We start from the raw sequence: 22,725 nt of genomic DNA, 5'->3' as shown, positions 1-22,725 counted from the left end.
TTCTGTTGGTTGCCAGTTCACTGTTGTGGTTGTTTCTTTTGCTGTACAGAAGCTTTGGAATTTAGTTAGATCCCATTTGTCTATTTTGGCTTTTGTTGCCATTGCTTTTGGTGTTTTAGCCATGAAGTCCTTGCTTATGCCTATGTCCTGAATGGTTTTGCCCAGGTTTTCTTCTAAGGTTTTTATGGTGTTAGGTCTTATGTTTAGATCTTTTATCCATCAGGAGTTAATTTTAGTGTAAAGTGTCAGAAAGGGGTCCAGCTTTTGCCTTCTGCACATGGCTAGCCAGTTTTCCCAACACCATTTATTGAACAGGGAGTCCTTTCCCCACTGCTTGTTTTTGTCAGGATTGTCAAAGATCAGGTGATTTAGATGTGTGATGTTGCTTCTGAGGCCTCTGTTCTGTTTCATTGGTCTATGTCTCCATTTTGATACCAGTACCACGATGTTTTTATTACTGCAGCCTTGTAATATAGTTTGAATCTGGGCAGTGTGATGCCTCCATCCTTGTTCTTTTTGCTTAGGATTGTTTTGACTATGTGGGCTCTCTTTTGGTTTCATATGAAGCTTGAAGTGGTTTTTTTCCAGTTCTGTAAAGCGGGTCATTGCTAGCTTTACGGGGATAGCATTGAATCTATAAATTACTTTGGGCAGTATGGCCATTTTCACAATATTGATTCTTCCCAACTATGAGCATGGAATGTTTTTCCATCTGTCTGTGTCCTCTCTTATTTTGTTGAGCAGTGTTTTGTAGTTCTCCTTGAAGTCCTTTACATCCTTTGTTCATCGTATTCCTAGGTATTTTATTCTCTTTGTAGCAATTGTGAATAGCAGTTTGTTCTTGATTTGGCTCTCTTTAAGTCTGTTGTTGGTGTATAGGAATGCTTGTGATTTCTGGACATTGATTTTGTATCCTGAGACTATGCCTAAGTTGCTTATCAGTTCCAGGAGATTTGGGGCTAAGATGATGGGGTCTTCTAGGTATACAATTATGTCATCTGCAAATAGAGAGAATTTGACTTCGTCTTTTCCTAACTGAATACTCTTTATTTCTTTTTCTTGCCTGATTGCTCTGGCTAGAACTTCCAATACTATATTGAAGAGGAGTGGTTAGAGAGGGCCTCCTTGTCCAGTGCCAGTTTTCAAAGGAATGCTTCTAGTTTTAGCCCATTCAGCATGATATTGGCTGTGGGTTTGTCAAAAATAGCTTTTATTATTTTGTGATACATTCCACTGATACCTAGTTTATTGAGAGTTTTTAGCATAAAGGGCTGTTGAATTTTGTCGAAGATTTTCTCTGCATCTGTTGAGATGATCATGTGGTTTTTGTCTTTGGTTCTGTTTATGTGATGGATTACACTGATTGAATTGTGTATGTCGAACCAGCCTTGTATCCCCAGGGTGAAGCCTACTTCATCATGATGAATAAGCTTTTGATATGCTGTTGCAATCAGTTTGCCAGTATTTTCCTGAAGATTTTTGCATCTATGTTCATCATGGATATTGGCCTGAAGTTTTCTTTTCTTATTGAGTCTCTGCCGGGTTTTGGCATCAGGATGATATTGGTCTCATAAAATGAGTTGGGGAAGATTCCCTCTTTTTGTATTATTTGGAATAGTTTCAGAAGGTATGCTACCAGCTCCTCTTTGTACGTTTGGTAGAATTCAGTTGTAAACCTGTCTGGACCTGGACTTTTTTTGATTGGTAGGCTATTAATTGCTGCCTCAACTTCAGCCCTTGTTATTGGTCTATTCAGAGTTTCAACTTCTTTTTGGTTTAGAATTGGGAGGGTGCAAGTGTCAAGGAATTTGTCCATTTCTTCCAGATTGACTTGTTTGTGTGCATAGAGTTGTTTGTAGTAATCACTGATGGTAGTTTGTATTTCTGAGATTGGCGGTGATGTCCCCTTTACCATTTTTCATTGCATCTATTCCATTCTTTTCTCTCTCTCTCTTTTTTTTATTAGTCTGGCTAGTTGTCTATTTTGTCGATCATTTCGAAGAACCAGATCCTGGATTTGTTGATTTTTTGTGTCTCTATCTCCTTCAGTTCTGCTCTGATCTTAGTTATTTCTTGTCTTCTGCTAGCTCTTGAGTTTCTTTGATCTCACTACTCTAATTCTTTAAATTTTGATGATAGGGTGTCGATTTTGAATCTCTCCTTGCTCCTTATCTGGGCATTTATTGTTATGAACTTCCCTGTAGACACTGCATTAAATGTGTTCCAGATATTCTGGTGCATTGTGTCTTCATTCTTGTTGGTTTCAAAGAAAAACTTTATTTCTGCCTTTATTTCACTGTTTACCCAGTCGCCATTCAGGAGCCATTTGTTCAGTTTCCAAGAAGTTATGCAGTTCTGAGTTAGTTTCTTAATCCTGAGTTCTAATTTGATTGCACTGTGGTCTGAGAGACTGTTATGATTTCCATTCTTTTGCATTTGCTGAGGAGTGATTTACTTCCAATTATGTGGTCAATTTTAGAATAGGTGTGATGTGGTGCTGAGAAGAATGTATATTCTGTGGATTTGGGGTTGAGAGTTCTGTAAACGTCTATTAAGTTTGCTTGGTCCAGATATGCTTCAAGTCCTGGCTTTCCTTGTTGATTTTTTTTGTCTCATTGATCTGTCTCACATTGACAGTGGAGTGTTCAAGTCTCACACTATTATTGTGTGGGAGTCTACGTCTCTTTCTAGGTCATTAAAACTTGCATTATGTATCTGGGTGCTCCTGTACTGGGTGCATATATGTTTAGAATAGTTAGCTCTTGTTGTATTGATCCTTTTACCATTATGTAATGCCCTTCTTTGTCTCTTTTCATTTTTGTTGGTTTAAAGTCATTTTATCTGAGACTAGGTTTGCCACCCCTGCTTTTTTTGCTTTCCATTTGCTTGGTAAATCTTCTTCCATCCCTTTATTTTGAGTCTATGCGTGTCTTTGATGTGAGATGGGTCTCCTGAATACAACATACTGATGACTCTTGTCTTTTTATCCAATTTGCCAGTCTGTGTCTTTTCATTGGGACATTTAGTTCATTTACATTTAATGTTAATATTGTTATGTATGAATTTGATCCTACCATTCTGTTACTGGTTGGTTGTTTTGCCTTTTGCTTGGCATAATTTCTTCATTGCATTGTTGGTCTTTACTATTTTGTTCTTTTTTTGCAGTGGTTGGTACTGGTTTTTTCTTTCTGGGTTTAGTGCTTCCTTCAGGAGCTCTTTAGGGCAGGTCTGGTATCAATGAAATCTCAGCAATTTCTTTTCCATAAAGGATTTTATCTCTCCTTCACTTTTGAAGCTTAGTATGGCTGGATATGAAATTCTGGGTTGAAAGTTCTTTTCTTTGAGGATGTTGAATATTGGCCCCCACTCTTCTGGCTTGTAGGGTTTCTGCCAATAGATCTTCTGTGTGTCTGATGGGCTTCCCTTTGTGGGTGACCCAACCTCTCTCTCTCTGACTACCCTTAGCATTTTTTCTGTCATTTCAACCCTAGTGAATCTAATGATTATGTGTCTTGGGGTTGCTTTTCTAGAGGAGTATCATCGTGGTGTTCTCTGTATTTTCTGTATTTGAATGTTGGCCTGCCTTGCTAGGCTGGGGAAGTTCTCCTGGATAATAACCCAAAGAGTGTTTTCCAGCTTGGATTGATTCTCCCCATCTTTTTCCAGTACACTGATCAAGCGTAGATTAGGTCTTTCCACATAATCCCATATTTCTTGGAGGCTTTCTTCATTTATTTTCACTCTTTTTTCTCTTTGCTTGCCTTCCCATTTTATTTCATTGATTTGATCTTCAATCTCTGATATTCTTTCTTCTGCTTTATCTATTTGGCTTTTGAAACTTGTGTATGCTTCATGAAGTTTTTGTGCTGTGTTTTTCAGCTCCATCAAGTCATTTATGTTCTTCACTAAGTTGGTTATTCTAGTTAGAATTTTATTAAACCTTTTTTTCAAGGTTTTTAGTTTCTTTGCATTGGGTTAGAACATGTTCCTTCAACTCAGACAAGTTTGTTATTACCCACTTCCTGTAGCCTGCTTCTGTCAGTTCATCAAATTCATTCTCCATCCTGCTTTGTTCCCTTGCTGGTGAGGAGTTGTGATCTCGTGGTGGGGGAGAGGCATTCTGGTTTTTGATATTTTCATCCTTCTTGCACTGGTTTCTTCCCATCCTGTTGAATTTGTATAAGTTTGATCTCAGGTAGCTGCTTGGGAAGGCAGCCTTTCCTTTGTCTGCCTGCAGAGGTGCTGCTGGGCTGCCACGGCTTCAGTGGAACTGCTGTGTATTTTTCCTGCATCTTATATTTGCTCAGAAAAATTAGGACAGCTTCTGCAATGGCAGCTGTCCTTCCCCCACGCCGAGCTCATTCATTCCTGTTCACTCTCTAACTGATGTTCTGCATGCAAAACTCTGAAGTGAGTTTTTTTAGCCTCCTAGGCTTTGTGGGTGGAGACCCGTCCTGCCGTATGGCTTCTTTCTCCGGATTCAGTTCCCCTTCTCTCTGGGAAGGCAGGTACCTCTGTCCTACCGACTTTTTGGCTTTCTTGATTTCAGCCGGTGCTTCCACCTAGATCTATTCTTACAACCCCAGAAGCAGCCAAAGTTGCTGTTCTGCCCTGTTCATGCAGCTTGCTGAGGCTTTTCCACTCAGCAAAGATCTCCTGTTCTGTGGGTTGTAGAGGGCTTGGGTGGAGCACTGTGTCTGGATGCCACTCAGTTTCTGCATCTCTCTCCCTGGGAGCTGTGTTCCAGAGCTGCTTCTTATTCAGCCATTTTGGGACCTCCCCCTTGTTTTTTTAATATCTTCTGAGATGATGATAGATTTTTCTCTAACTTACTATACCTATTCAATAATCTTTATATTCCTAGAAAAAAACAAACATGGTTATAATATATTTTGGTTGTTGATAACATATTTAACACTTTTTATAGACATTAATATAGATTTTGCTTTTTTATTTTATTATTTCTGGTTTTGAGTGGTAAAAAAAGGCTTGTGTTTTAACCATTATAAGTCAAATTAAACCACTTCCTTACAAAAGAAACACAGGCTAATAAAAGTGCTATTTTCCCTGTTATTCAGAATCTTAATATGCCTTGAGAACGTACTGTGAAGATCACCTTGTAGTGCTTATAGGAAATAATTGAGTCAGAGTTGAATTTCAAATGCCTTCCATTCTTTTTTCCCCTAATGTTTTCTGATAATCATGTTTTAAGTTTTAAAATAAATGTATGGCATTTTTAACACACATGTTTGATCTCTTGGAATTTATTGCTTATGAATATATCAAAAATTCAAAAATAGTCTGAGAAATGTGGAGTATTCATTAAATAAATTTGTTACATTTTATTTTAATATTTTTGACAGTGTTATAAAAAGAGAAAACCTGCAAACTATTTATCTAAAATATCATTCTATAAGGTTTACCATGTGCTTCCTTGACAAGGCTTGACAACTTCAAATGAAATTTCTCTGTTTTCTCAGGTTTAAAGGGTATTTAGAATATAAATTTCAGGATTAGTAATTAAATTTATTGAACAATAAGAATAATTTCAGCCCTCTATTACAGAGGTGGGCAGGCTTTGCCAAGGCAGTTCTAACTACACCTGTATAAATGGGACTCCATGAAAGTTCACACAGCAGCTGGGAGGAGCCCAAAGCTGCTCAGCAAAGCCTCTGCAGACAGACAGTGACTAGGCTGCTCCCTCACTGGGCAGGGCAGCCCTGACAAAAATGCAGCAGCACAACAGAAACACATAAATAAAGCCCTAACTACCTGGAACAGAGCACCTGGGGGAAAAAAGGGAGGGTTATGAGTTCTGCTGCAGCAGACTTAAATGTACCTGCCCAGCAGCTCTAAATGAAAAATGAAGATCACAGCTCAGCACTTGAGCTAATATAAAGGACAGACTCTCTCCTCAAACAACTCCCTGACCCACATATATCCAAAGACTCACCTCATAAAGGAGAGCTAAGACTGACATTTGGTGGGTATCCTTCTGGGACAAAGATAGCAAAACAAGAAACTGGCAACCACCCTTACTGTTCTGCAGCCACTGCAGGTAATCCCCACGCAAGCAGGGCCTAGAGTGGACCTCAGCAGTCCTATAGCAGAAGGATCAGACTGCTAGAAGGAAAACTAAGAAACAGAAGGAAATAAATTCATCATCAACAATCTGGACGTCCACTCAGAGACCAGATCTGAAAGTCAACAACTACAAAAATGACAGGTGGATAAATCCACAAAGATGGGAAGAAACCAGTGCAAAAAGGATGAAAGCAATCAAAACTAAAACGCCTCTCCTCCTACAAAAAATAACAACTTCTCACCAGCAAGGAAACAAGACTGTATGGAGAAAGAGTGTGATGAATTGACAGAATCAGGCTTCAGAAAGTGGGTAACAAGAAACTTCTGTGAGCTAAAAGGATTTGTTTTAACCCAATGCAAAGAAACTAAGAACTTTGAAAAAAGATTTGATGAAATGCTAATGAGAATAGACAACTTAGAGAGGAATATAAGTGAATTGTTGGAGCTGAAAAACACAACACAAGAACTTCTCAAAGCATGCACAAGTTTCAACAGCCAAATTGACCAAGCAGAAGAAAGGATATCAGAGGTCGAAGATCAACTCAATGAAATAAAATAAGAAGGCAAGATTAGAGAAAAAAGCACAAAGAGGAATGAACAAAGTCTCCAAGAAATATGGGACTATGTGGAAAGGCATAATCTACATTTGATAGCTGTACCTGAATGTGACAAAGAGAATGAATCCAAGCCAGAAAATACTCTTCAGGATGTCATTCAAAAGCATTTCCCCAACCTAGCAAGGCAGGCCAATATTCAAGTTCAGGAAATACAGAGAACACCACAAAGATATTCCTCAACAAGAGAAAACCCCAAGGCACGTAATCGTCAAACTGAAATGAAGGAGAAAATGCAAAGGGAAGCCAGAGAGAAAGGTCGGGTTACCCACAAAGGGAAGCCCATCAGACTCACAGCAGATCTCTTGGCAGAAACCCTTAAGCCAGAAGAGAGTGGGGGCCAATATTCAACATCCTTAAAGAAAAGAACTTTCAACCTGGAATTTCATATCCAGCCAAACTAAGTTTCATAAGTGAAGGAAAAATAAAATCCTTTACAAACAAGCAAGTACTCAGAGATTTCATCACCACCAGGCTTGCTTTATAAGAGCTCCTGAAAAAGGCACTACACATAGAAAAGAACAACCAGTACCAGCCACTCCAAAAACACACCAAATGGTAAAGAGCATCAACACAACGAAGAAACTGCATCAACTAACAGGCAAAACAGCCAGCTAGCATCAAAATGGCAGGATCAAATTCACATATAACAATATTAACCCTAAATGTAAATGGACTGAATGCCCCAATCAAAAGACACAGACTGGCAAATTGGATAAAAAGCCAAAACCCATCAGTGTGATGTATCCAGGAAACCCACCTCACATGCAAGGTTATGCAAAGGCACAAAATAAAGGGATGGAGAAAGATTTACCAAGAAAATGTAGAGAAAAAAAAAGGAGTTGCAATTCTTGTCTCTCATAAAATAGACTTTAAACCAACAAAGATAAAAAGAGACAAATAAGGACATTACACAATGGTAAAAGGATCTATGAAACAAGAAGAGCTAATGATCATAAATATATACAAACCCAATACAGGATCACCCACATTCATAAGGCAAGTTCTTAATGACTTACAAAGAGACTTAGATTCCCACACAATAATAGTGGGAGACTTTAACACCCCATTGTCAACATTAGACAGATCAATGAGACAGAAAATTAACAAGCATATCCAGGACTTAAACTCAGACCTGGACCAAGCAAACCTCATAGACATTGACAAAACTCTCCACCCCAAATCCACAGAATATATATTCTCCTCAGCACCACATCGCACCTACTCTAAATTTGACCACATAATTGGAAGTAAATCACTCCTCAGCAAATGCAAAAAAAATGAAAATTATAACAAACAGTCTCTCAGACCACAGTGTAATCAAGTTAGAACTCAGAATTCAGAAACTAACTCAGAACCACACAGCTTCATGGAAACTGAACAACTGGCTCTTGAAAGTTGACTGGATAAACAATGAAATGAAGGCAGAAATAAAGAAGTACTTTGAAACCAACGAGAATGAAGGCACAACATACCAGCATGTCTGGGACACATTTAAAGCAGTCTCTAGAGAAAAATATACAGCAATTAATGCCCATATTAGAAGCAAGGATAGATCTAAAATTGACACCCTATCAACAAAATTGAAAGAGCTGGAGGAGCAAGATTTTTAAAAAAACCCTCAAAACCTAGTAGAAGACAAGAAATAACTAAGATCAGAGCAGAGCTGAAGGAGATAGAGACACAAAAAACCCTTCAAAAAATTAATAAATCCAGGAGCTGGTTTTCTAAAAGATCAACAAAATAGACAGACCACTAGCCAGATTAATAAAAAAGAAAAGAGAGAATAATCAAATAGATGCAATAAAAAACAATAAAGGGAATATCAGCACAAATCTCACAGAAATTGAAACCATCATCAGAGACTATTACAAACAACTCTATGCACAAAAACTAGTAAACCTGGAAGAAATAAATAAATTCCTGGACACTTGCATCCTCCCAAGCCTAAACCAGAAAGAAGTTGAAACCCCGAATAGACCAATAACAAGATCTGAAGTTGAGGCAGAAATTAAGAGCCTACCAGCCCAAAAAAGCCCAGGTCCAGATGGCTTCATAGCCAAATTCTACCAGACATAAAAAGAGCTGGTACCATTTCTTCTGAAATGTTCCAAATAAGCCAAAAAGAGGGAATCCTTCCCAAATCATTTTATCAGACCAACATCATCCTGATACCAAAACCCAGCAGAGACTCAGCAAGAAAAGAAAATTTCAGGGTCGACTCAAGATGGCGCTGTGAGAACAACCCAGGATCGGAGTTCTCGTTGTGTCTGCGGAGAGGTGAGTCTGAGCTGCATTTCCAGACTGATCTTTGTTGCCCACAGAATGGGGAAATTCCCAAGTGAAGAGGAGACCCAGGACGCCAGGCAGATATTCCGCCTGGCGAAGCCGGCAGCCGGGGTGGCGGCGGCCGGCCCTACCCAGCGCTCCCCACAGGGCGCACTTGTCCGGGTGCCCCGTTGAACTGGCAACCGGAGACGTGAGAGGGCTGGACTTGAGACTGAGCTAGACTTGGACAGTGGGCCAGCCCAGGGGATTGCAGGAACAGAGCGTTAGGATTGGCCCAGTGGGACGAACAAAACCACGATTTCAAACAAGCCCCGTGTAGACGGCCCGAGATGCTCTGAGGGGGAGGGGCGGCCACCATTACCGAGGCAACCCGCCCCAACTGAGATACACGCCCATTGCTGACGCAGCCAGCCGTTGCCGAGGCAACCCGTACCTACTGAGATACACGCCCACTGCTGACTCAGCCTGCCGTTGCCGAGGCAACACGCTACAACAGAGAGACTCCGCCACAGGGCATGGCAGAGAACAACAGAACAGCGGAGCCAGGGAGAGCCTCACAACAGCAGGGCGGAGCCTCAGCAGGCAAACAGTGGCTAGTCTGCATCCTAGCTGGGCAGGACCTCAACAGACATCCAAAAATAAAGCCCAAACCCCTCAACACAGAGAATTTTAGAAAAAAAAAGGGTTTTTTTAATGAGCTCTGTTGCAGCAGAATCAAACACAGCAGCCTAACAGCCCTGAATGAACAACACAGCTCACAGCTCAGCAATTAAACCCCTATAAAGTACAAACTGTCTCCTCAAGCAGCTCCCTGACCGCTCTATATCCAAAAGACTGACATTAGGCAGGCACCATCCTGGGACAAAGATAGCAGAAAAAGAAACTGGTAGCATCCCTCGCTGTGCCACAGCTGCTAGAGGTGCACCCCAGACAAGCAGCGTCTGGAGCAGACCTCAGCAGTCGTACAGCGAAGGAGCTAGACTGGTAGAAGGAAAACCAAGCAACAGAAATACTTCATCATCAACATTCAGGGTGTCCAGTCAGAGACCCAATCGAAAAGTCAGCAACTACGCAGACGACCAGCAGACAAATCCACAAAGATGGGAAGAAACCAGTGCAAAAAGGAGGAAAACACCCGAAACCAGAACACCTCGCCTCCTAGAAAGGACCAAAACTCCTCACCAGCAAGGGAACAAAGCTGGACGGAGAATGACTGCGACAAAATGACGGAATTAGACTTCAGAAGATGGATAATGAGAAACTTTGGTGAGCTAAAAGATCATGTATTAAATCAATGCAAAGAAACTAAGAACGTTGAGAAAAGATTTGAAAAAAGATTTGAGGAAATGATAACAAGAATGGATAACTTAGAGAGGAATATGAATGAAGTAAAGGAGCTGAGAAACACAATACAAGAACTTCGCGAAGCATGCACAAGTTTCAATAGCCGAATTGACCAAGCAGAAGAAAGAATATCTGAAGTCGAAGACGAATTTAATGAAATAAAACCAGAAACCAAGATTAGAGAAAAAAGTGCAAAAAGGAATGAACAAAGTCTCCAAGAAATGCGGGACTGTGTGAAAAGACCTAACCTACGTTTGATAGGTGTACCAGAAGAGGACGAAGAGAATGAATCCAAGCTGGAAAATACTCTTAAGGACATCATCCAGGAAAATTTCCCCCACCTAGCAAGACAGGCCAACACTCAATTGCAGGAAATTCAGAGAACACCACAAAGATATTCCGCAAGAAGAGCAACCCCAAGGCACATAATCGTCAGATTCAATAGGGTTGAAATAAAGGAGAGAATACTAAGGGCAGCCAGAGAGAAAGGTCGGGTCACCCACAAAGGGAAGCCCATCAGACTCACAGCAGATCTCTTGGCAGAAACACTACAAGCCAGAAGAGAGTGGGGGCCAATATTCAACATTCTTAAAGAAAAGAACTTTCAACCCAGAATTTCATATCCAGCCAAACTGAGCTTCAGAAGTGAAGGGAAAATAAAATCCTTTGCGAACAAGCAAGTACTCAGAGATTTTGTCACCACCAGGCCTGCTTTACAGCAGTGTGGCGATTCCTCAAGGCCTTAGAAATAGAAATTCCATTTGACCCAGCAATCCCATTACTGGGTATATATCCAAAAGACTATAAATTGTTCTACTATAAGGACACATGTACACGAATGTTCGTTGCAGCACTGTTTACAATAGCAAAGACCTGGAATCAACCCAAATGCCCATTGATAATAGACTGGATTGGAAAAATGTGGCACATATACACCATGGAATATTATGCAGCAATCAGAAATGATGAGTTTTTGTCGTTTGTAGGGACATGGATGAATCTGGAGAACATCATCCTCAGCAAACTGACACAAGAACAGAAAATGAAACACCGCATATTCTCACTCATAGGTGGGTGATGAAAAATGAGAACACATGGACACAGAAATGGGAGTATTAAACACTGGGGTCTATTGGGGGAAAAGGGGAGGGCCAGTGGGAGGGGGAGGTGGGGAGGGATAGCCTGGGGAGAAAAGCCAAATGTGGGTGAAGGGGAGAAGAAAAAAAGCACACTGCCATGTGTGTTCCTACGCAACTGTCTTGCATGCTCTGCTCATGTACCCCAAAACCTATAATCCAATAAAAAATTAAAAAAAAAAGGAAATTTCAAACCAATATCCATGATGAGCATAGATGCAAAAATCTTCAATAAAATACTGGCAAGCCAATTGCAACATCACATCAAAAAGCTTATCCACCATGATCAAGTAGGATTTATCCCGGGGATGCAGGTCTGGTTCAACATATGCGAGTCTATAAACGTAACTCACCAAATAAACAAACCAAAGACAAAAACCACATGATTATCTCAATTGATGCAGAGAAGGCCTTTGACAAAATTCAACAGCCCTGTAGCCTAAAAACCCTCAATTAACTCAGAATGTATCTCAAAATAATATAAGCTATTTATGAAAGACCAACAACCAATATCACACTGAATGGGCAAAAACTGGAAGCATTCCCTTTGAAATCCGGCACTAGATGAGGATGCCCTCTTTCACCACTCCTATTCAATATAGTACTGGAAGTTCTAGCCAGAGCAATAAGGCAAGAAAAAGAAATAAAGTGTATTCAGATAGGAAACGTGGAGGCCAAATTGTCTCTATTTGCAGATGACATGATAGAATACCTAGAAGACCCCATCTTCTCAGCCCAAAAACTCCTGACACTGATAAGCAACTTCAGCAGTCTCAGGATATAAAATCAATGTGCAAAAATCACAAGCATTCCTCTACACCAATAACAGACTTAAAGAGAGCAAATTCAAGAACAAACTGCCACTCACAATTGCTACCAAAAAAAAAAAAAAAATACAACTTACAAGGAATGTAAGGAACCTCTTCAAGGAAAACTACAAACCACTGCTCAACGAAATCAGAGAGGACACAAACAGATGGAGAAACATTCCATGTTCATGGTTAGGAAGAATTAATATTGTGAAAATGGCTATACTTCCCAAAGTAATTTACAGAATGAACACTATACCCATCAAGCTACCAATGACCTTCTTCACAGAACTAAAAAAAAAAAAAAACCATGAACTTCATATGGAACCAAAAAAGAGCCCGCATAGCCAAGTCAATACTTAGCAAAAAAAACACATCACACTACTGGACTTGAAACTATACTACAAGGCTACAATAATCAAAACAGCATGGTACTGGTACCAAAACAGAGATATAGACCAATGGAACAGAACAGAGGCATTGGAGGCAACACAGCATGTCTACAACCATACAATCTTTGATAAACCTGACAAAAACAAGCAATGGGGAAAGGATTCCCTATTTAATAAATGGTGTTGGGAAAACTGGCTAGCTATGTGCAGAAAAAAGAAACTGGACCCCTTCCTGAAACCTTACACTAAAATTAACTCGCAATGGATTAAAGACTTAAACAGAAGACCTGGCACGATAAAAACCCTAGAAGAAAATCTAGGCAAAACCATTCAGGACATAGGAGTAGGCAAGGACTTCATGAACAAAACACCAAAAGCATTGGCAACAAAAGCCAAAATAGATAAATGGGACCTAATCAAACTCCAAAGCTTCTGCACAGCAAAAGAAACAGTCACTAGAGTAAATTGACAACCAACAGAATGGAAAAAAATTTTTGCAGTTTACCCATCTGACAAAGGGCTGATATCCAAAATTTACAAAGAACTCAAACAGATTTACAGGAAAAAACAAACAAGCCCATTCAAAAATGGGTAAAGGATATGAACAGACACTTTACAAAAGGAGACATACATGAGGCCAACAAACATATGAAAAATTGCTCATCATCACTGGTCATTAGAGAGATGCAAATCAAAACCACATTGAGATACCATCTCACACCAGTTAGAATGGCGATCATTAAAAAATCTGGAGACAACAGATGCTGGAGAGGATGTGGAGAAATAGGAACACTTTTACACTGTTGGTGGGAGTGTAAATTAGTTCAACCATTGTGGAAGACGGTGTGGCGATTCCTCAAGGCCTTAGAAACAGAAATTTCATTTGATTCAGCAATCCCGTTACTGGGAATATATCCAAAGGACATAAATCATTCTATTATAAGGACACATGTACACGAATGTTCATTGCAGCACTGTTTACAATAGCAAAGACCTGGAACCAACCCAAATGCCCATTGATGATAGACTGGACTGGGAAAATGTGGCACATATACACCATGGAATATTATGCAGCAATCAAAATGATGAGTTCGTATCGTTTGTAGGGACATGGATGAATCTGGAGAACATCATTCTCAGCAAACTGACACAAGAACAGAAAATGAAATACCACATATTCTCACTCATAGGCAGGTGATGAAACATGAGTGCACATGGACACAGGGAAGGGAGTACTACACCCTGGGTTCTATTGGGGGGAATAGGGGAGGGCCAGCATGGTGGGGGGAGCTGGGGAGGGATAGCCTGTGGAGAAATGCCAAATGTGGGTGAAGGAAAGGAAGGCAGCAGAACACACTGCCATGTGTGTACCTATGCAACTATCTTGCATGTTCTGCACATGTATCCCAAAACCTAAAATGAAATAAAAAAGATTTATTTTCTCAAACAAATAAAGACAGAGTTTAAAATTTAAAAAAAAAAAGAGCCAAATTAAGAATGAACTGCCATTCACAATTGCTGCAAAGAGAATAAAATACCTAGGAATACAACTAATAAGGAATGTAATGGACCTCTTCAAGGAGAACTACAAACCACTGCTCAACAAAATAAGAGAGGACACAAACAGATGGAGAAACATTCCATGTTCATGGTTAGGAAGAATCAATATCGTGAAAATGGCCATACTGCCCAAAGTAATTTACAGATTCAATGCTATTTTCATCAACCTACCACAGAACTGGAGAAATCCACCTTAAACTTCATATAAAACCAAAAGAGAGCCTGCATAGCCAAGTCAATTCTAAGCACAAAGAAGAAAGAGGGAGGCGTCACACTACCAGACTTCAAACTATACTACAAGTCTACAGTAATCAAAACAGCATGGTACTGCTACCAAAACAGAGATATAGACCAATAGAACAGAACAGAACAGAGGCCTCGGAGGCGACACAGCATATCTACCACCATCCCATCTTTGTCCAATCTGACAAAAACAAACAATGGGGAAAGGATTCCCTGTTTAATAAATGGTGTTGGAAAAACTGGCTAGCCATGTGCAGAAAGCAGAACCTGGACCTATTCCTGACACCTTACACTAGAATTAACTCCAGATGGATTAGAGACTTAAACATAAGACCTGGCACCATAAAAACCCTAGAAGAAAACCTGGGCAAAACCATTCAGGACATAGGAGTAGGCAGGGACTTCATGACCAAAACACCAAAAGCATTGGCAACAAAAGCCAAAGTAGACAAATGGGACCTAATCAAACTCCACTGCTTCTGCATGGCTGAAGAAATAGTCATTAGAGTGAATCAGCAACTAGCAGAATGGGAAAAAAATTTTGCAGTCTACCTATCTGACAAAGGGCTGATATCCAGAATTTACAAAGAACTAAAACAGATTTACAAGAACGAAACAAACAAGCCCATTCAAAAGTGGGTGAACGATATGAACAGACACTTTACAAAAGAAGACATACATGAGGCCAACGAACATGAAAAAATGCTAATCATCACTGGTCGTCAGAGAAATGCAAATCAAAACTACATTGAGATACCATCTCACTTTAGTTAGAATGGCGATCATTAAAAAATCTGGAGACAACAGATGCTGGAGAGAATGTGGAGAAATAGAAACACTTTTACACTGCTTGTGGGAGTGTAAATTAGTTCAACCATTGTTGAAGGCAGCGTGGCTATTCTTCAAGGACCTCAAAATAGAAATTCCATTTGACCCAGCAATCCCATTACTGGGTATATATCCAAAGGATTATAAATCGTTCTACTATAAGGACACATGCACACGAATGTTTATTGCAGCACAGTTTACGATAGCAAAGACCTGAAACCAACCCAAATGCTCATCAATGATAGACTGGACAGGGAAAATGTGGCACATCTACACCATGGAATATTATGCAGCAATCAAAAACGATGAGTTCATGTCCTTTGTAGGGACATGGATGAAACTGGAGACCATCATTCTCAGCAAACTGACACAAGAACAGAAAATCAAACACTGCATGTTCTCACTCATGGGTGGGTGTTGTACAATGAGCACACATGGACACAGCGAGGGCAGCACTACACACTGGGGTCTGTTGGGGGGAATAAGGGAGGGGCAGCAGGGGGTGGGGAGTTGGGAAGAGATAGCATGGGGAGAAATGCCAGATATAAGTGAAGGTGAGGAAGACAGCACATCACACTGCCATGTGTGTACCTATGCAACAATCTTGCATGTTCTTCACATGTACCCTTAAACCTAAAGTGCAATAAAAAAAGAATAATTTTAGTTATGATTAAGAATTCTTATCAATTACCGCAATAGATTTTTGTAAATAGTTTTTGATAAGGACAAAGTGTTTCATAAAGTATAGATATTAACTTAATCAGTATAACATAATTATTCATGTAATTTCATAAGTGCCCAGCAGACCTAAATCCTCTGGAAGAGACTCTCTACTCTCTGTCCAATGATAGCAGTTTCTTCAATAATAGTCATTGAACTGACACTCTTATCTTGAACCTGGCAGTGTAGGTATATAAAAAATAAAATAGTTCTTAAAAGTTTACCACGTAATAGGAAGATGAAATAGTATTCATGGCTTAAGAAGGATTTTAGGATTTTTTAATTAAAATAGCAGGATACTGGAAGCCATATGTAGTCCTGGTTCATCCTTAGAAAATGAAAAAGACTCAAAAGATTTGTAAATATTATGTTAATTATTAACTAGAAAGTGTTTATTTGTGTGGATATACATGCATTATCTATAAATGAATGTGAATATACATGAGTGTGTGGGTCTGCAGTTGGAAAATTATTTGGTGTATAGATTAAAATTCTTTCTACCAGTTAATAATGTTAACATTAACAATTTCTTAAGATTTAATATGATATGTATCATAGCTTCTGATCATTCAGAATGTTATTATTATTAAATAAACGTATATGTTTTTCTATTTACTTAGACTGCATGCTTTTGATTGCCAGCAACCCTTGAAACCCAAAACTAATATTTTGTATAATCCTGTTATTACAATTGCTATTATATTACTTCTTGGAAACACTTTTCTAAACTAATTCATGTGATTAATGTCTCAGATTATTCAGTGATGTTGCACTGGTATAAAATCTTACTGGGAATATCTGGAACCATGAATGGTATTCTGGCTTTGACTTTGATTTCTCTGATCCTGTTGGGTAAGTTAGAAGATCTGAATTTCATAAAAATATGAAAGATGTTTGCTTGTCTCTCACAAATCTTTTTGTAATCATTCATTCTTCATTACATTAACCAAGATTGAATTAGAAGCTACTGCATGTAAAACTCTATTAGTATACTCCACAGTGGTATATTAAATATGCAGTAAAATCAGGTAAATATTTTGTTCTCAAGTGGCATACAGTCTAATACAGAGAAAAGTGTGTGTGTGTGTGCGTGTGTGTGTGTGTGTGTGTGTGTGGTATTTGAAAGCATTATTCTATGTTTCTTAGATACTTATCATAGATATAATTTTACTGTTTTAAATATTTTAATACATTTTATCTAAGGTTGTATTTAGTTTGCATTTCCTTTTGACCAACAAATACTTACTGAGCAACTATAACACTCTAAATATTATTACAAATTCCACAATTTTTTAAAAAAGAGAATAACCAGAGTGAGGAATATATATTCTAGAGGGGGAAGGAGGTATTAAGTAATTATGGTACAATGTACTGAATACAGCGTTGGAGGTTGCAGTTAAACATTAAGAAGGGATGAAAAAAGCCTATATACTTCCAAGAGAAGAAACATTGCTTTATTCACTATTGTATTACCAGTTCATAGGAACATGTGGCATAGAATAGATTCTCACCAAATATGTGTTGTATAATAATTTATTTTGTAATATTGTGAATTCTTTCCATCAGCAGACATAAAAATTTTAAAAAGATCTTAGTGACCCCTTTGATTATTTCTTCAAATCAAAGTTCCAATCATCAGAATAATTCCAGTGAATGTGTCTCTGAAACATTCCATAGAGAAGATATTTACCTAATCTTAAAATAGTCCTGTATTCAAGTTTCTCAGGGAATATTGCTAAAATGCCAAAAAGGAAGTCCTTCAAATATCACCCAGTATGAGGATACTGGAGACCTAAAAGTGAACAATGGCACAAGAAGAAATATAAGTAATAAGGACCTTTGTATTTTGAGATCTACAGACCAGACAGGTATGTCTCAGGCTTTGGCTTATCCTAATTTTAATCTTTTGGACTCTTTAAATGTGAAGTCTTATTGAACAGGTATGAAATAGATTAAACTAACAAGTAAAGATTTGGTATAAATCTACTTTTATTTTATTTTTCATACTTTAAGTTCTGGGGTACATGTGCAGAATGTGCAAGTTTGTTACACAAGTATACACATGCCATGGTGGTTTGCTGCATCCATTCCCCTGTCATCTACATTAGATATTTCTCCTAATGTTATCCCTCCCAAATTCCATATCTTTAAACTTGTTGCAGTGAGATAAGAATTCTCAAACAACATAAGAAATAGGCTCTGCCATCCAGGAGGTTAAAATCAAGTTGATACATATAAATATGGAAAGTTAGTTGTTATTGAAAAGTAGTATGTAAATAGCCCTTCTTGTTTGTCACTTATTTATTCTTCTTTTTCTGAAACACAAACTGGATAAAAGTCAATATTTAAAAAATTATTTGTTATGATTTTAAACTTAGACTTTTAACTTAGAAATTCCAGTCATACAGAATTATTTTGAAAACATAACGTTCTATTTTTAGACATCTAAGTTTAAGTTTTTAATACTTACCTCTGAGAATCTTGACATTTATTTTATTGTATGAGATAATATTTTATTGCTTTCCAGAGAAATGTATAATTATTATCAAAGGATTTTTTTCTAATCTACTGGTTTGTATTGCTTCCTTTATAATATGTGAAAATTTGATATATTTTATCTTCTACTTATTGACACTTTTTTCACTTGCCTTATACATATATTAGTCCCAAACCAACTGAAATTTTGTAGCTCTAACTCATATTTTATTGTCTGTCTGTAATATCTGTCATTATGGTGGGTATCATTGCAATGACACCTTAGAAAAGGTAAGGCAGCTTTAGAGGTAAACATGAAATCATGTACATGTCATTAAACGTTAATTAAAGTAGGTATAAATACTGTATATTAGCTATAATATATTTATTTCATATTCCTTTTCATTTTTTAACTGAGGTACAATTCAATATGTTGAACCTTTCAAAGTAAATAATTTTATGGTGTTTAGAACATTCAAACATTGTGCAACTACCATGTTTACCTAGTTGAAAAACTTTTCCCCAAAAGAAACCCTTTACATACCCACTTAGCAAATCACTCTCCATTCTCCCTCTCCTTAGCCTCTGACAACTACAAATCTTCTTTCAGTCTGTATGGATTTACCTATTCTGGATTTTCATGTAATAGAATCACACAATATTTGGCCTTTGACATCTTTCACTTAGCATGATATTTTTAAAGATCATCCACATTATATTCCTTTTCATGGCTGAATAGTCCATTGCATGTACACACATGCATATATTCATATGTATCTATATATCTATGAATATTTGTAGTTAGATGTATATCTGTAAATGTAGATATGCACAATGTTTGTGTGTACAGAGCTTAAAGGTCAGCCAGAGGTGAGATCTTAGGACCTTTTCAGGTAATTTCTGAGCATGCACTCAACCCAGGGCTTGTGCCTGGCCTTCCAGATTTTCAGGATTATGTGGGAGCTTTTCAAAGTCCTTATTCACTGAAACAGCTCCCCAGCTTTTTCCCTCATGCTTTTCAATTAGTCTATTGTTTGTTCCAACTGCTATACCTTGTCTCAGGTGGCAAAAAACTAACACACTGGTCTTTGATTCTACAAACATGCTTTGGTAGCCTTATGGCAGATATCTAAGTCTTTTTTACTGGCAGTGATATCTACTGCTAAAACAATTCAAGGGCCCATAGATGCTCTGGATTTCATAGAAACTCACGAAGGACTCAGTTACATGTTGTCTGCTAATTCTACAAATAACACCTCACCTGACTTCAGTCAAAATTACTACTGATAGCAAGGCTGCCTCTTTGCTAGGCCATACAAACCACCTATAGCCAGGCCCCTGCTTTAGGGTGAGCCCTGAGAACAAGAGAGTTTATATTGGACCTCGAAAGACAAGTGGGTCCCAGGTTGGATAATCTCTGGTAAATTGATCAAACAATTACAATACTTACTAGGGTTAGATGACAACAGTGGCAATCTTCTCCTTAGCTTCTGGAAGTAATCTTTCCTTCTGCCCCTGCCTCTGTATCCATGAGTTACAGGATCCCGCTCCACACAGGGATATAGTGGGCATGAAAGCAGGCCTCTTCTAGTAGATATTCACTCTGTTACCACATTAATTGAGGTTGAGTCTTCAAAAATTAAACAATTCTGACTGGCTCTGTTAGACACAAAGGCCCAAATTCCCCTTTTTCCATAAGTTAAAGTGATTTTTCTAGTAGGTGACTAGCTTTGCGGGAAGGTTAATTAAAGGGGCAATTCCCTACTCAGATATTAAAATTGGCACCATTTTGCTAAAAGATGTTTCCATCCATGTTGTCCCCCAAGATTATTCATTTGCTCACCCTTGGAATTGACCTTCTCAATCAGCATGTGATCTCATGGAAAGCTTTTACACCATCATCAGGCACCACATGGTGGAAAACTGTTAATCTTCCCCACCAGTGTGAGTGGTAAATACTCTAAGATATCAAGCAAGGCAAAGCACTGCAAGACAATGGTCTGTTATAGGTGACTTTTGCAAAGGAATTCTAGTCTTTACCACGTTGGTTTTTTTTCTTTCATTTTTTTTCTTTCTTTTTTTAAAATTGTGCTTTAGGTTCTGGGGTACATGTGCAGATCATGCAGGATTGTCGTATATGTACACACATGGCAACGTGGTTTGCTGCCTTCATCCCCCTGTCGCCTATATCCAGCATTTCTCCCCATGTTATCCCTCCCCGACCTCCCTACCCCCACACTGTCCCTCCCTTGGCACCCCCAACAGACACCAGTATGTGATGCTTCCCTCCCCATCTCCCTGTGTTCTCATTGTTCAACATCCACCTATGAGTGAGAACAACCATGTTGCTTTTTAACTTCCTGGTATGGCCTATGTTTTAAGCCACTACTAGAGAGTGAAGGCTAACTATAGACTACAGAGAAATAAGAAAAAATATTCCTTTTATTAGAGCACCTCTACTGGATAATTGCTTAAATGAATGACCTTCAAAACAACATGGGTAAATGGTTTGGGTACAGACTTAGCTAATATGTTCCATTTAGTAAAAATTTTGCAGGAAAATCAATCACAATTTGCCTTCACTTTTACTTGGTTGTTGCTATGGACTGAATTGTGCCCTCCCCCAAATTTATATGTTAAAATTCTAACCCCCAATGCGATGGCATTTGGAAATGGAGTCTTTAGGAGGTAATTAGATTTAGATGATGTCAGGAGGATGTGTCTTACTCAGTTTGGGCTGCTGCAGCAAATGACCCTAAACTAGGTGGCTTATAAACCACAGATATTTATTCCTCACAGATCTAAAGACTGGAAGTCTGAGATCATGGTGCCAGCATGCTTGAGTTCCAGTGAGGGCCCTCTTCTCTGTTGCAGACTGCCAGCTTCTTATTGTAATCTCTCATGGCAGAGAGCAGAATGACTCAAGTTATCTCAGGACTCTTACGGGTACTAATCCCATTCTGATCCTCATCTATTCTTAGCTCCCAAATGCCCACCTCCTAACACCATCGTATTGGGAGGTAGGATTTCAGCATATGAATTTTGGGGTATGCAAACATTCAGTTCATATAGTTTTACCTCCAACTTCCAAAATTCATGTCCTTCTAACATGTTAAATGGAAAAGACAACACACCAAAAGAGAAAGATATATTCATAAATTTTGTATCAGTTAGGGGTATTTCATTCAGAACATATAAAGAATGCTTATAACTCAAAAACACAACCCAACTTAAAAATAAGCAAAGAACATGAATAGACATGTCTCACAAAAACACTGTACAAAAGGCCAATAAGCACTTGAAAAGATGTTTAATATGATTAGTCATTAGGGAAATGTGAAATCAAAATCATGGTGGAAAGCCACTGCATACCCACCAGGATGGCTATAATCACACAAAAAGAGCAAGTGTTTGTGGGAATATGGAGAATCACTCATATATTGCTGGTAGGAATGTAAAATTGTATAGTACTGTGGAAAACAGTTTGACAGTTCCTCAAATGATCACATGACCCAACATTCAACTTTTAGGTATATATCCAATAAAAGGAAAGACACATGTCTTTACAAAATTTTGTACATGAATGTTTATAGTCACAATATTCATAATAGCCGAAAGTGGGAGCAGCTCAGTTGTCCATCAGCTGATGAAGGAATAAACAAAATACACCACATACATGTTATGAGATATTCTTACAGCCATAAAATAGAATGTAGTACTGATATATGCTACAACTTTTCTGAACCTTGAAGCATTGTGGTGAATGAATGAAAAAGCCAGATACAAAAAGCCATGTATTGTATGACTTCATTTATATGAAAAGTCTATCACAGTCAAATCTATGGAGACATAAAGCAGGCTAGTGGTTTCCAGGGCTGGGGGATTAGAAGAGGAATAGTGACTACTTAGTGCTTGTATGTGATGAAAATGCTCTAGAGTGAGATAGTAGTGATAGTTGTACAACACTGTGAGTGTGTTAAAAGCCACTGCATTTATACTTTAAAATGGCTACAATAGTGAATTTTGTGCTACATGAAGTAAATTAATCTTGATAAAAAATAAATAATTTAAAAAGAGAGAGATTGTAATGGGCCATAAGTTAAAATAGTTATATTAATCTTTATGTATATTTTTATATATACCTCACTTTTTCTCAATACTATGCCAAAAATTCTCAATATTTTCCATTTAGTTTAATTTAACTTAATTTTAATTTAGGAAAAGCAAAGAA

The 22,725-nt window shown here is 38.4% G+C and overlaps 1 protein-coding gene across 1 annotated transcript in view; it reads left to right on the top strand.

The window, feature by feature from the left end:
- Window positions 1-22,725, top strand: part of KLRF1 (killer cell lectin like receptor F1) — a 30,380-nt gene that overhangs the window by 3,364 nt on the left and 4,291 nt on the right. The window contains exons 2-3 of the mRNA XM_002752327.6: window positions 16,773-16,871; window positions 17,738-17,887. Of these exons, the coding sequence (XP_002752373.1) occupies window positions 16,773-16,871; window positions 17,738-17,887 (249 nt within the window). The remainder of the gene's footprint in view (window positions 1-16,772; window positions 16,872-17,737; window positions 17,888-22,725) is intronic.

Source organism: Callithrix jacchus, chromosome 9 (genome assembly GCF_049354715.1).
Source record: "Callithrix jacchus isolate 240 chromosome 9, calJac240_pri, whole genome shotgun sequence".
Classification (NCBI taxonomy): domain Eukaryota; kingdom Metazoa; phylum Chordata; class Mammalia; order Primates; family Cebidae; genus Callithrix; species Callithrix jacchus.
Note: the sequence above shows the minus strand (reverse complement) of the source record. Positions and strands in the feature narration are given on the sequence as shown.